The following is a 13,475-nucleotide window of genomic DNA, read 5'->3' as shown; positions in this document are numbered from 1 at the left end:
GTGGTGGTTCCTCAGAAAATTAAATTCCCATATGATCCAGCAGTTCCACCTTTCAGTACATACCCCAAAGAACTGAAATCCTGGTCTCAGAGATATTGGTAGTGAAGCTGGCGGGCAGCTGTGACTCGGTGCGTCTGGGCTTCCAGGGTGCCCTATACGCGCCGGACGCTAAGTCGTAGGACCCGAGCAAAGCGCTTGGCGTCTCTGAGCCTCCGCTTTCGCTTCTATAGAATGGGATGTGACTCATCGTATACTCATAGGGTTTCCTGATGTAGAGTCCCTGATGTAGAGATGTAGAGAGGTAGAAAACATTGTCCACACTTCCCACGCGAGGAAATGTGGTTCGGCGAGGCGAGTGGACTCCCCAGTGCGGCTTTTGCCCTAGAGCCTCAAGAGGGACGCAGCTGGGACGCGAGACTCCTGCTTGGCGGTGAGGCGGAGGGCCCACGGCCTGCCTTTTCAAAGCCTCAGTTCATTCACGTATGCGGGGAGAGAACGGCACCACCTCGTAAGAGCTGCCGTGAGGATTAAATTGAGTCTGTGGTTCCGAAATTCTTAGCCTAAGGATCACTTGGTCACTTTATTTTCTTAAAAATGATTGAGGGCCTCACGCTTTTGCTAATGTGAGTTGTAGCTACAGATGTTACCATATTATAAATTAAAATGTTTAAAAGTATTTTTTTCACTTAAAAATTAACACATTGCATATTTTTAAAAATAGCTGTATCCTCCCCAACCCCAAATAAAGATGATGTTGTTTAAAAAAAAAAGAGAGAGAGATTTGTACATCCATGTTCATAAGCAGCATGAATCACGATAGCCAAAAGGTAGAAACAACCTGAGTCCATCCACAGATGAATGGATAAACAAAATGTGGTATGTGTGTGTGAATGGAATATTATTCAGCCTTAAAAAGGAATGAAATTCTGATGCATGATACAACACAGATGAACCCTGACTACATTATGCTAAGTGAATAAGCCAGTCACAAAATGGCAAATACTATATGATTTCACTTATATAAGGTACATAGGTAGGGAAGGCAAGTTCCTAGACAGAGAAAGTATAAGGAGAGTTGCCTGTGGCTGGAAGAATGGGGAGCAGGGAGTTGATCAATGAGTACAGAGTTTCAGTTTTGCAAGATAAAAAGAGTTCTGGAGATTGGTGACTATACTGAGCATCACTGACCTGCACACTTAAAAATGGTAAAGATGGTAAATTCCATGTTATATGTATTTTAGCACAATTAAAAAAAAAAACAAAAACCTGTGACCTTAGAGGTGATAGTGAGAATGGATGGAAGGTGTGAGGGGGAAAAAAATATTAAGAAAGTGGAGTCAGGTTACTTTGTATCTTGGAGCCTGTTTTAACAGTGGCTGCATTAATAGAGAAAGGGGTCGGGAAGAGGTTTGGGGGAAGATGATTAAGTTTTTGAAATGTCAATTTTTTTTTTTTTTTTTTTTTGACAGAGCCTTGCTCTGTTGCCCTGGCTAGCTAGAGTGCAGTGATGTCTTCATAGCTCACTGCAACCTCAAACTCCTGGGCTCAAGCTATCCTGCCTCAGCCTCCCGAGTAGGTGGGACTACAGGCATGCACCACCACGCCTGGCTAACTTTTTCTATTTTTGGTAGAGATATGGTCTCACTCTTGCTAAGGCTGGTCTTGAACTCCTGAGCTCAAGCAATCCCCCCTCAGCCTCCCATAGTGCTAGGATTACAGGCTTGAGCCACCACGCCTGCTTGAAATGTCAATTTTTTTTTCCCCCGATGGAACGAAGACGCGCCTATGGCACAAGCGCCAAGGCCACTTCGCTCCCAAAATGTCATTTTGAAGGGACAGTTTTGTCATGCAGCGGCTATATGGACTAACTCAATGTATTTAATGTGAAAATGTCATTCCTACAGAATAATTTACTGATTTCTGGTGCTCCTTGCTAAAGAGTGGCACATCAGGTCTATTTTGCCCAACCTGTTCCAGATACTGCTTTTGCAGGCAAGCCTTCATCCGCTGGTTTCCTTCCGCTAGTTTTCACTTTTGACCACAGCCCTAGAAGGAAGCATAGAGTAGAAATACAATTGATTTTACTATACATTAAACAATTAAGTCCTAAATTCCTATAATTGGGGATATCTTGAGAGAAAACTTCATTCCACTAAAGCAGGGTAAAAAATTGCTGGCCTTGGAATAGAACCTAATACTAGAGAGAGGTTTCTTCTCCAAACGAGTATTGCGAAGGGATAATGCAAGTATATTACTTAGTAATAGCACAAAAAATGGTAGCTGCTATTATTATTATGGTAAACACAAATGCATCACGGGTTTACGTACACAATTCCCTATGGACGTATATATTATACTGTCAATACTAGCTCATACAGGTTATTTTCATTTTTTTTTTTTTTTAGTAGACAAGTAGAGCTACTGGGAAAATCACTGGTTAGGTTCAGACTAATATACAAATTAGTAGGAACTTAAAAATAAAAAGAATATAACAGGAGCTGCTTTTAAAACTTATGTTGTATGTATTGCACCAGGACGAGGAAAACTAATTCTTTTACAAGAAAACTGAACAGTCTAGGAACCGTTCTTTTGTGAGCCTTGGTGTCCAGCCGGATCTGAGTCAGTAGCGGAACCAAGCTGCCGCACACGTTGGCGGGGGAGGCTGGGGGTGGAATTGGCGACCGCACCACGAAAGATCCATCCCGGAAGTGATTATTGCTCGTCTCCATGCGCCGGTTCCTGGGCATCGTAGAGCCAAGGCGCGAGGCTCGGACTGAGAGGTAGGGCTGGAGGGGACGCTAAGCGCCCTCCGCCTGGAACTGGAACCGCTGCATCCGGAGGGCTAGACCCGGCGCCATCATGCTGCTCCTGCCAAGCGCCGCAGACGGCCAAGGCACAGCCGTCACCCACTCGCTGATCTCCGGTAAGTGCCCACCCAACCCTGGTTCCGTCCCTCCTCAGCTGCCTCTGCCTCAGCCCTCTGGCTCTGCAACCCTGGGATCTGTCTACCCTTGACCCTGGCGACTAGCTCCGGGACATGTGGGGCCATGACGAGCGCTCTTTTGCTCCGTGCTTTAAAGTAATTCTACCCTAGATTGGAAGGAAGGAGGGTGAGGGGCGTCTTCCTTTTGCTTCCACGGTTGCTTCCTTCTCTCGCGGCTGCTGACTCATGGATTGGGCTGAGCTGTTTGGGACTGAATCCCCCCAGTAACCCAGAAAGGTGCCCAACAAGCACCTCCTTGCCTACAGCGAAGAGACAACCCGCAGCGAGCACTACACGTGCCTGGGGTCGTGCAAAGCTTTGGTGCTAACGCTCTGTTAAACACCTTTCTCCTCTCTACGTTTGCTCCTGCTTAGGTTTTCCAATGTCAAAACTCAGACAGTGCATGTCATACTAAGTTTTAAAAGACCTTTGCCTGTGCAACTGGAAAGTTCTGCACATACAGACTTAAAGGCAGTCATTACAGGTAAAACTTGCCCTACGTAGGTTCTTAGATTTATAGCCCAGGATAGTCGTGGGTATTATAAACTTAGAGTCTCCAGTTTCGTTGATCTACATTAATTCCCATAGGCGCTTGTTGAATGTGATTTTGAACATATCCTATGGCATGTGTTGCCTCTGTTTGTCACTGTGTATCTTACAACTAGAGGAAAAGGCTTGAAAGGCAGTGTTCTTAAAAGCCACACCCACACTACACAGGTAGTACTTCTTGGACACAGTAGTGTTTAAAGCTTCCCCTGTGTAAGGTGGAGGAAATCTTAATTTCTCAAACTAATTACAACATGAAAAATCTGTTTTTTAGAAAACTGGCCATTAAGTACAAAGGAAAACTCATCTGAGTTAATTTATTACTAAACAGAAAAAAACTTCTGTACATGTTCAGGGATTTTTTTCCTGATCCAAATTACCTTTTTTGAAGTGCTGATATACAGATGAACAGTGATTTACCCCTACTTCTCAGAAATAGATAATGACTTTTCTACAAGTTTGTGATTTTCAGAGTGCTTTTATGATTTTACATTCAGTCTTCCTAGGAACTTAATGAGATAGGTATTGTTCCCAATTTGCAGGTTAAGACATCCCAGAATCATTTCTGGTCACATAGCCTAGTTGCCAGACCTAGACTAAAACTCAGAGCTTGTGGTTTCAGATCAAGAGCTTGTTCCAGAACAGCACAGCTGTGAATCTCATTAGCTGCTTGGCAAATTGTCTTTCAGAACAAATCCTGGCTAGTGAATCTTTAAAATTTTTAAGAGTTATTCTGGATTTTAATAAATAAATAGTTTAAACTGTTTTTAGTTTTTTTGTTTTTGATCAGGCTAGCTGTTTGTAACAACGTATCACTATTGCTTTATTACGATTATTGGTCTAAACGTAAAGCAGTTCGCAACATCTATTTATGTTCCTCACCTTCCTCATATCCTCAGAAATGTTTTCCTTTATTGTTGACATTGTTGAGTGTTTTGTCAGATAACTGGAAGAGGTTGACTGAATATTAGAAAATGGTAATTTCTTGCTAACCCACATGTAAACTGGATAGATGAGTGCAATTATTTTCTTAGTCGATGGTTTTAAAATTGTATTCTGATAGTATTTTGATCTTACTTCCTAAAAAAATTTATTGCCTTGAAACAGATTTATTCTATGCAATACATTGAAGCCTCTCTTAACACTTTCAATCACAGCTTCTACACTCTGTCAAGTTGAACCTGTGGGAAGATGGTTTGAAGCTTTTGTTAAGAGGAGAAACAGAAATGCTTCTGCCTCTTTTCAGGAACTGGAGGATAAGAAAGAGTTATCAGAGGAATCAGAAGATGAAGAATTGCAGTTAGAAGAGTTTCCCATGCTGAAAACACTTGATCCCAAAGACTGGAAGGTATTTAATATCTTGATCTTTTGCTTATTCAGATACTTTGTTAGACAAAGGCAGTCTTCCCGTGAGTTTTCCATTAATAAACCATGTCTTAAGATGGTTCAGCAAGAGAACCATAATTGAGCACCTGTTTCTTGCTAAACCCTGAATGGGACAGCACTGGCTATAGAATTCTATCTCTGCTGGAAAAACCTGTGAAGGTTTCACAGAAAAGATAATATTTGAGCTGGTCTTAAAAAGATGAGTGACAGTGAAGTAGAGAAGGGAGAAAAGGCATTCTGGGCAGAAGGAATAAATATGTAGAGGCACAAAGAGGTAAAAGAATATGTTGGTGGCCTCTTCGGGGATTAAAGGCTAAAGTAGGGTACGTGAGGGATGGTGGTGAGAAATTAGGCCTGCAAAGGGCTCGACACCAAATGCTATTGTGTCCTTTTTATGCCATGCTAAGGAAGGAGTTAAAATTTTATTTTAGGGGTGGTAGGGGGTCATCAAAGTTTCTGAGATAATTTTTAGAAAAGTAATTCTCATGGCAGTACAGAAAATTGCTTGGAAAGGGGGGAGGCACTGGAGGGGAAGTGAATAGTTCACTGTTAACAGGGCTAGTGCTCTAATCCAAGCCTGTGAATGAAGATTTGAACTACACCTGTGGCTGTGTTTTGAGGAAAAGGGGGCAGATTTGTGTTTTTGGAGGTCAAATTGACGGGCTTTGATAACTTTGGCTGTGTGGCACAAGAAAAAGAGAGGTATTCAGAAGGACTCCCAGCATTCTGGCTTGAGTGACCTCCTGGAGTGTGATGTCAGTCACCAACACTGAGATCCAGGTTGAGGAGATTCGTGGGGAGTGTTGTTTGTGTCTACAAGTTTGGCTATGTTAAGAGTGAGATTTTAGTACTATACCAGTGAAGTTGTCAAGTACATGGTTAGAAATTGGTCTGTGACTCTGAAAAGAAGTTAGAACCAAAGACATTTTGAAGTCACTGGTACATAGTGGTAGTTGAGGCTATGAGGAATTGAATGACATCAGCCAGGGAAAAGAATATAGACAAATAAGTGCTTAAGTAGGCACAAGTATAATACTTAATATGTGTATGCTGTGGAGTTAGAATGCCTGAATTGAAATCTGGTTGTGCCATTTAGTGCACTGGGACCTTTGGAAAGTTACTGGACATATCTGTACCTAATTTCCCTTGTTGGTACAGTGAGTATATTAACAGCTCGAAGGATTATAGTGAGGATTAGTGAAATGATACATATAAAGCACTTAACTTAGTACTTGGTGCATGATAAATGCTAAAACAAATAATGGATAATAAGAATTCTTGTCTCATAGGTTATTTGGAGCACCAGATGAGATAAGGCATATGTATAAAGCACTTAGAAAAGTAGACCTGGTACAGTGGCTCACACCTATAATCTCAACAATTTGGGAGGCTAAGGCAGGATTATCACTTGAGGCCAGGAGTTCAAGACCAGCCTTGTCCACATAGCGAGACCCCTCTACAAAAAATAAAGAAATTAGCCAGGTGCTAATGCCTGTGGTCTCTAACTACGGCACATGCCTATAGTCAGAGGCTACTCAGAAGACTGAGGCAGGAGGGTCACTTGAGCCCAGGAGTTTGAGGCTTCAGTGAGCTATGATCATACCACTGCACTCCAGTCTGGAGGACAGAGCAAGATCCTGTCTCCAGAAAGAAAGAGAGAGAGAGAAAAGAAAGAGGGAAAGGTAAAGGGGGGAAAGGGGTACTCAGAAAGTGTTAGCTGATTCCCCTACCATCACCATTATCAATTTCAAAAGAAAAGGACTCAACATTGAAGAGCGTGGACATTTAATGAGTAGGCAGGGGAGGAGAAGCAGCAAAGGATACTAAGAAGCGTAAAAGAAGTAGAAAGAAAAAAAGACATTTGTTCACAAAGGTGTATTGAACATCAGGCACTATATTCTTCCAGAACCATAGGGAAGAGGAAGTCTCAGGAAGGAAAAAAGGGTCACCAGTGTCGCTGCTTCAGAGGTTAATCACATAACATGAGAAATTATAAAAAGCCATTGCATTTGGCAAACAAGAAGTTCAGGTGTCCTCACTGAAGGCAGTTCCATTAAAATGATTGGGAAGGCAAGAGATTGCGGTGGGTTGAGGAGGATTAGGAGGTGATTAAGTAGAGATGTAAGTGTAAAATACTCTTTCAAAGAGTATTTTGTAAAGAAAATGGGAAAAGATAGTAACTTGAGAAGACAGAGTGAGGAGAAGATAGAATTGGGGAATGCTGAGATTTATGGGAGAGAGAGAAGGAAGGATATAGAAGGTCTTTGGTATAGAAAGTAGTAGATGACATCAAGGTAGCAGGATTCATTCATTCGTTCACTTAATTGTTTCGTTCATCAAATATAGATGAAGCACCTGCTACATGTCAGACACTGTTCTAGGTGCTGAGGATACTGTGCTGAACATGACAATATCACTGTTCCTGCATAGCTTATATTCCAGTGAGCAGGCAAAGAATAAGTAAACAATCAAGAAAATGTGACCAGCAAGTGCTGGGCAAAAAATTAGAATAGAATAATGTGATAGAATGTCCAGGTGACTACTTTAGATTAAGTAGTTGGGAAAGGCCCATGCAGTTGACATTTAAGCTAAAATCTGCATGATATGCAAAGATCAGGGAGAATAGCATTCTAGGCAGAGAGGTTGTACAGAGGCAGAAAGAAGTTTGGAATGTGCCAGAAACTGAAAAAAGGCAAGTGGCTGGAACACAGTGAATGAGAGAGGGGTGGCAAGGAGTAGTTAGTGGAAAGCCATTGGATAGTTTTAAGCACTGCCCAATTTTAAGTACTTTGAAGGAAACAACAACAAAATAAATGGAGATGGAGGAAAAGGTTCTTTATTTTAAATAAGGTGATGACATTCAGCTGAGACCTGGAGGATAAGAAGATGGCAGCCACATGAAGAGTGGGGAAAGAATTTGCCCTCTGGGGAGAACAGCAGGTGAGGCCCTGAGGTGGAAAAGAGCCCGGATCTTCAAGGAAGCAAAACACCAGTCAGTCTTGTATTTGGACATGGGTGACCAAGACAGGAGGTTAGAGAGGTGGAGGTGCCATGTGCATCTGCGGCTCAGAGCAGAAGTCTGCACTACCTGGTGGGGGATGTCATCGGTATGTACAGAATGCTATATTATAGCCTGGGATTGGATGCACTTACTTAGGACCACAAGTATTGAGTGAGAGGAAAAAAACCCCAGGACTGAGCTTTGAAGGTCAAGTAGGCAGTAAAGGTGGCTGATCAAAGCTACTGGAAAGTGGGAGGAAAACAAGGAGCAGTGGATTCACAGAAACTCTGAAGGAAGGTAATGTTTCAAGGAAGGAGTCAGCTGTGTTGCCATTGGAAGTTGCCGTCAAGTGAGGATGGAAATTGATACTGAAGAAAACAGTTTCACAGCACCTCGGGTGAGAGTGGATAGAGCAGAACCAGACTGGAGTGGGTTGAAAAATTACTGTGAGGGAGGTAAGAATGTTGAGTGGACAGCTGTTTCAGGCAGTTTAACTCTGATGGGCAGAGGTATGGGGCAGTAACTGGAAGGGTTTTCAAAGATGAGAGAGAGCAGCAACTTTTTACACTGATGACAGTAATCCAGTTGAAAGGAGATAGTTGCAAGATGCTAATCTTTGAGAAGACTTAGGATGGGGTTCAGAACCAAGAAGAAGGATGGAGTGATTTATCTTAACAGGAGAAGCTGTCTCAATTGTGAATGGAAGGAAGAGGAAAAGATGTACAGATGCAGGTAGAGTGGTAGAAAGATGCTGGAATTTCAGTAGGATAATTTTAATATTTTTAAGTTTTATTGAGGTATCATTTATATACCAAAAAAAAAAAAAAAAACCCAAACCTCTATGCATGTTTAATGTATACAATTTGATGAGTTTGGGGTAGTTTCAATTTTTTATTTGAAGCAGGAGGCAAAGCTATCAGCCAGAAAGTGGAGAACGATTTGTGCAGTTTGAGGTGAGACTGGAAGACAGAAGGTCTTCTTAGAAAGCCATCTCAGGGAGTGGGACAATGAACTGACTGGGACAAAGTATGATTGCATGGTATAATAAGGAGCCCACCCGTGTGAAGTTTGTAATCCTGAGTTTAAAGGAAAGCCACTCAGCCTTATTTAACTTTTTTTCTCCCATATTTTATGCCCTCAACTCCCCTTCCTCTCCACTTGATAGCTAACCTTACTCTCCAAGACAAAAGACACCATTTGAATTCTTTAGGAAGCCTTCCAGTTACTGCCTCAGCTTCTAAATTTGCTAGCATGTTAACCAAAGCAGAAATGAAAACAGTGCTTCCTATCCAGAAAATCCTCATCCCTCAGTTTCTCAAAATTTCCACCCAACCTACCTCCTTTACGCCTCATGGCTCCTAGTTCTATACTATTGTACACTTGCACAATCTACTGGGGCTACTGTAATGCTTCCTTTGGTTCTAAAATGTGCCTATATTATTCTTTAAGAATGGCTATAGGATATCAATAGGTGTTAAGAGAAGAAAGCATTCTTTGGTTAAGTTAGTTTAGAAAATGCTGGGTTTTATAGCTTTCTGTTTGCTCATTTGGTTTTTTTTAGTTGCGGGACTTCTCTGTGCCTTTCTTTATTAACCTTATGTGCATACAAATCATCAAGAAATTTATACATTAGTCTGTATTTCCCAAACTTGCATGACCACAGAACCCATTTTATAGAGAACTTCTCACTGGTTTCCTGATACAAAAACATCACTTTGGGAAATGATGTATTGCTCCATTTCAAACTTAACTCCCTTTTATGTGTTTATCAGAACCAAGATCATTATGCAGTTCTTGGACTTGGCCATGTAAGATACAAAGCTACACAGAGGCAGATCAAAGCAGCTCGTAAGTACTTAGTTATTTTGAAATGATCAAATATCTGGTATAGGAAATGTTATCCTTTTGAAAAATACACAGTATCATAATCCATAGCCATAACTTTACATTTAACAGCATGTGTTAAATTGTCATAACAATGTAAAACCACAGTGTCCTTTACCTTCAGAACCAGGAAAAAGCAATCAGTTTCATGTATGGACTTTCCCATTAGGCATAAGAAGTCGGGTGTGTGTGTGTGTGTGTGTGTGTGTGTGTGTGTCAGGTTAAAGAACATTCTCCCAATTGCAAGCTTTTAAAAAATGATATTTCACCTCTCTTTGGAAGTATGGGTGGCTGTACTTAGTGGAAGTTGCCTTGTTACTTAGATTTTTTGATGTTACTTTGTAGTCTTACATCACACCCTTGTTGATACCACCCTATTTCTGTCCAAGAAAGACTTATCTGATGATTCGTTGTTATTTTTGTTGACAAGGTTAAAATTTTGAGGAGTGCTGAGGGGAGCAGGGGAGATGTTGGTAACCTAGTCTTCATATACCTTATAAAATAACATCCCTAATGCTCCTAAATGTACTATCCTTTGCATTGCTGTGGACATAATTTGTTACACACACATTCAGTTCACCTGATTGGTGAAGTTTAGTGGAAGAGGTGAAGGTGATTAGTTTTCTGTGTTTTATCTTAGGAGAATGTTCTCTGCTCTCCACTCTAGAGAATGGATATTGAGGTCAGAGGAGGTAAGATTGTGGCCATATGAGAAAGAAGTAGGGAGTCAAGGCCAGTTGAGAAAGTATTATACCTGGAGGAAGATGATTAGACAAGAACTCTTATGTTGAAAAGTACTAGTCAAGACGTAGGATACTAGATAAACTCAGAATTTTCCCCATTAATGCTTACATTTAGGAAAATCACAGGAAATACTTTTTTAACAAAGTGAAGGAATTTGTCATATCATTTTAGTCCTATTAGATTTCTTAAAAGACTGGCATGATTAGACAAAGCATATATTAATGTATGTGAATATTTATTCCAATATACACAAATGCCAGAAAAGTCCACTTGCAATATAAAAATGTTTATACAGTTTTACAATATAAAAGGATAGCATGCAAATACCAAATATGTCTTGATATATATAAATTTGTGAAAGAATTAGAAGTGCTTTAGAACTATCAAAATAGTTGGTGTTTTAAGGTGAAGGAATTCTTTGTTTCTTTCTCTGAAGATTAAAAATATGCAATAAATTGTAAAAGAAACATCCATTTGCTTCTATTAAGTCTACTCTTTTTATTGGCATAATAGAAATTAATTTTTTTTTTTTTTTTTTTTTGAGACAGAGTCTCACTCTGTTGCCCAGGCTAGAGTGAGTGCCGTGGCGTCAGCCTAGCTCACAGCAACCTCAAACTCCTGAGCTCAAGCGATCCTCCTGTCTCAGCCTCCCGAGTAGCTGGGACTACAGGCATGCACCACCATGCCCAGCTAATTTTTTCTATATATATTTTTAGCTGTCCATATAATTTCTTTCTATTTTTAGTAGAGGTGGGGTCTCGCTCTTGCTCAGGCTGGTCTCGAACTCCTGAGCTCAAACAATCCGCCCACCTCGGCCTCCCAGAGTGCTAGGATTACAGGCGTGAGCCACCGCGCCCGGCCAGAAATTAATTTTTGAATACGTATTCGTATTCAAATAGCCAGAAGTTTTGCAACACCAGTGCAGAGATTGTTTACAGTAAGGGAAGTTATAATTTACTTGCTGCCATCTTTGTTAAATAGTCTGTCGATATTTATTCAGAAGGAAACTGTCATTCTCTTCCCTCCATCACTATAAGACAGTTGCTATTTACTGCTTTCTGAAAGTGTAGTCCAAAATTTTAAATGCAAAGTTTGTGTTTGCAAATCTACAATTAGCACAAATCTAATAAAAATGTAAATCTGATAGCATTGTAGATCCTTTGAGTTCTTGCATCTTATTACAAACAAAAAAAGTTTTATTTTTGTTTAATATATTTTAAATGGCCATGATGAAAATTAGGAAGTTAAGGGTAAAGTAAGTGTTCTTTTTTTCTTTCTCTGTGTTATCTGAAAAGAATAAATGACTAGAAAAATTGAATGATGGGCAGAAGAAACTACTTGGGTACTAAAGGTGACATTTAAATTATTTATGTAATTTTGTTCTTAAAAGTTGTCGCACTTGCAAATGATGCATATAGGTTTGATATTCTTTTTTTTTTTTTTTTTTGAGACAGAGTGTCACTTTGTCGCCCAGGCTAGAGTGAGTGCCGTGGCGTCAGCCTAGCTCACAGCAACCTCAAACTCCTGCACTCAAGTGATCCTCCTGCCTCAGCCTCCCGAGTAGCTGGGACTACAGGCATGCGCCACTATGCCCGGCTAATTTTTCTCTATATATATTTTTAGTTGTCCATATAATTTCTTTCTATTTTTAGTAGAGACGGGGTCTCGCTCTTGCTCAGGCTGGTCTCGAACTCCTGACCTTGAGCGATCCACCCGCCTCGGCCTCCCAGAGTGCTAGGATTACAGGTGTGAGCCACCGCGCCCGGCCTAGGTTTGATATTCTTTGCATGAAAATAGTCTTTGGTAATTTGAATTTTCTAGATTTGATAATTTTAGCTTAAAATATTTGTTATATTTGAAATTGAAGAGTTTTATATCAAGCTTTTTAAAAATTAAAAATCATATTTAGAGACTTTTTATACAGTAGCAATATGAATATACAATAAGAGCTCCTTTGCTTATGTACCGTCAAAACACCTGAGAAACTGTCTTTCATGGGGGTGGTAGAGTCTGAAATTTCAATAAACTTACAACAGCTGTTCCCAAATTACCTTTGTTTCCTTTCAAACTGACAGTGTTCTTTGGCTCCCTTTACCTTATTTTTCAAAATTGGGTAACATCTTGTGTCTTTACCTTCCTCTCCCCACCACCCAGGGACAGAGAGCATGGGATAGTTACGACCCTCTAATATACAGGGGTGATCAAAGATGATTAGGCAGAAAAATCAATATAGAAAAAATTGTGCAGCATTAAGAAACTATCCAACAAAAAATTTAGACATCCACCTGTAAGAAGACTTCTTCATAAGGTTAAAAATAATGTTAAGTATATATTACATGTTGTCAGTGAGACATGAAGACACTGCATTAAGGGATGGGGTAGGCATTGCAGAAAGAGAACAGGGAAAAATAAGCAGAGATTACTGTTAGGGTGGTGATGCTGGTGTATGTGGGTTTTGAGAAAGATTTCTCCAGACAGAGATTAGGGTAGAGAGAAGACGCTGATTTACTTTTCCCTGGGAAAGGGAAAAGGACTAGCACAGAGGTGGAAAGAGGAAGAATGTGCTAGCCCCTGTTTTTCCTATCTGTGGAAAACCAGCTATCAGAGATTTTTAAAGGGGGTTGTAAAAATGGCAGGGTATAGTCGAGAAACTGCTGCATCTCCTCCTTTATTTCTTCTTGGCAGCAGGTAGATAACAAAAACTGCAAGGATATCAAAGTCCAAGAGTTTATTTCCTGCCCTTCCTCCGAGAAGGGATTATCACAGGAGATCTGACTCTGTCCTCGAAATATGGTTGAGGCTGTAGCTCGTTCTTCTGCTGTTCACTCAGGAACTCTGTAAGGGCAGATTCTCAAAAAAGCAATTTTGAAGAGAGATTTACATCTCTTTTCCTTTCATTCAGCTATTTTCAGAAGTCGTGCAAAACAGAAC

At 40.5% G+C, this 13,475-nt stretch overlaps 1 protein-coding gene across 4 annotated transcripts in view; it reads left to right on the top strand.

Moving 5' to 3' along the window:
* The first annotated feature begins 2,674 nt into the window (after window positions 1–2,674).
* DNAJC2 (DnaJ heat shock protein family (Hsp40) member C2) overlaps window positions 2,675–13,475 on the top strand; it is a 30,026-nt gene continuing 19,225 nt past the window's right edge. For 2 of the 4 annotated variants that reach the window (XM_069461469.1, XM_069461468.1), the window contains exons 1-3: window positions 2,675–2,923; window positions 4,687–4,877; window positions 9,689–9,764. In XM_069461469.1, the coding sequence (XP_069317570.1) occupies window positions 2,860–2,923; window positions 4,687–4,877; window positions 9,689–9,764 (331 nt within the window). In that variant the 5' untranslated portion in view covers window positions 2,675–2,859. Of the gene's footprint in view, window positions 2,924–3,432; window positions 3,468–4,686; window positions 4,878–9,688; window positions 9,765–13,475 lie in introns of those variants that run through there. The other 2 variants (XM_069461470.1, XM_069461471.1) reach the window with 2 other exon arrangements.

The sequence above is a fragment of the Eulemur rufifrons genome, chromosome 29 (genome assembly GCF_041146395.1).
Source record: "Eulemur rufifrons isolate Redbay chromosome 29, OSU_ERuf_1, whole genome shotgun sequence".
Lineage (NCBI taxonomy): Eukaryota > Metazoa > Chordata > Mammalia > Primates > Lemuridae > Eulemur > Eulemur rufifrons.
Note: the sequence above shows the minus strand (reverse complement) of the source record. Positions and strands in the feature narration are given on the sequence as shown.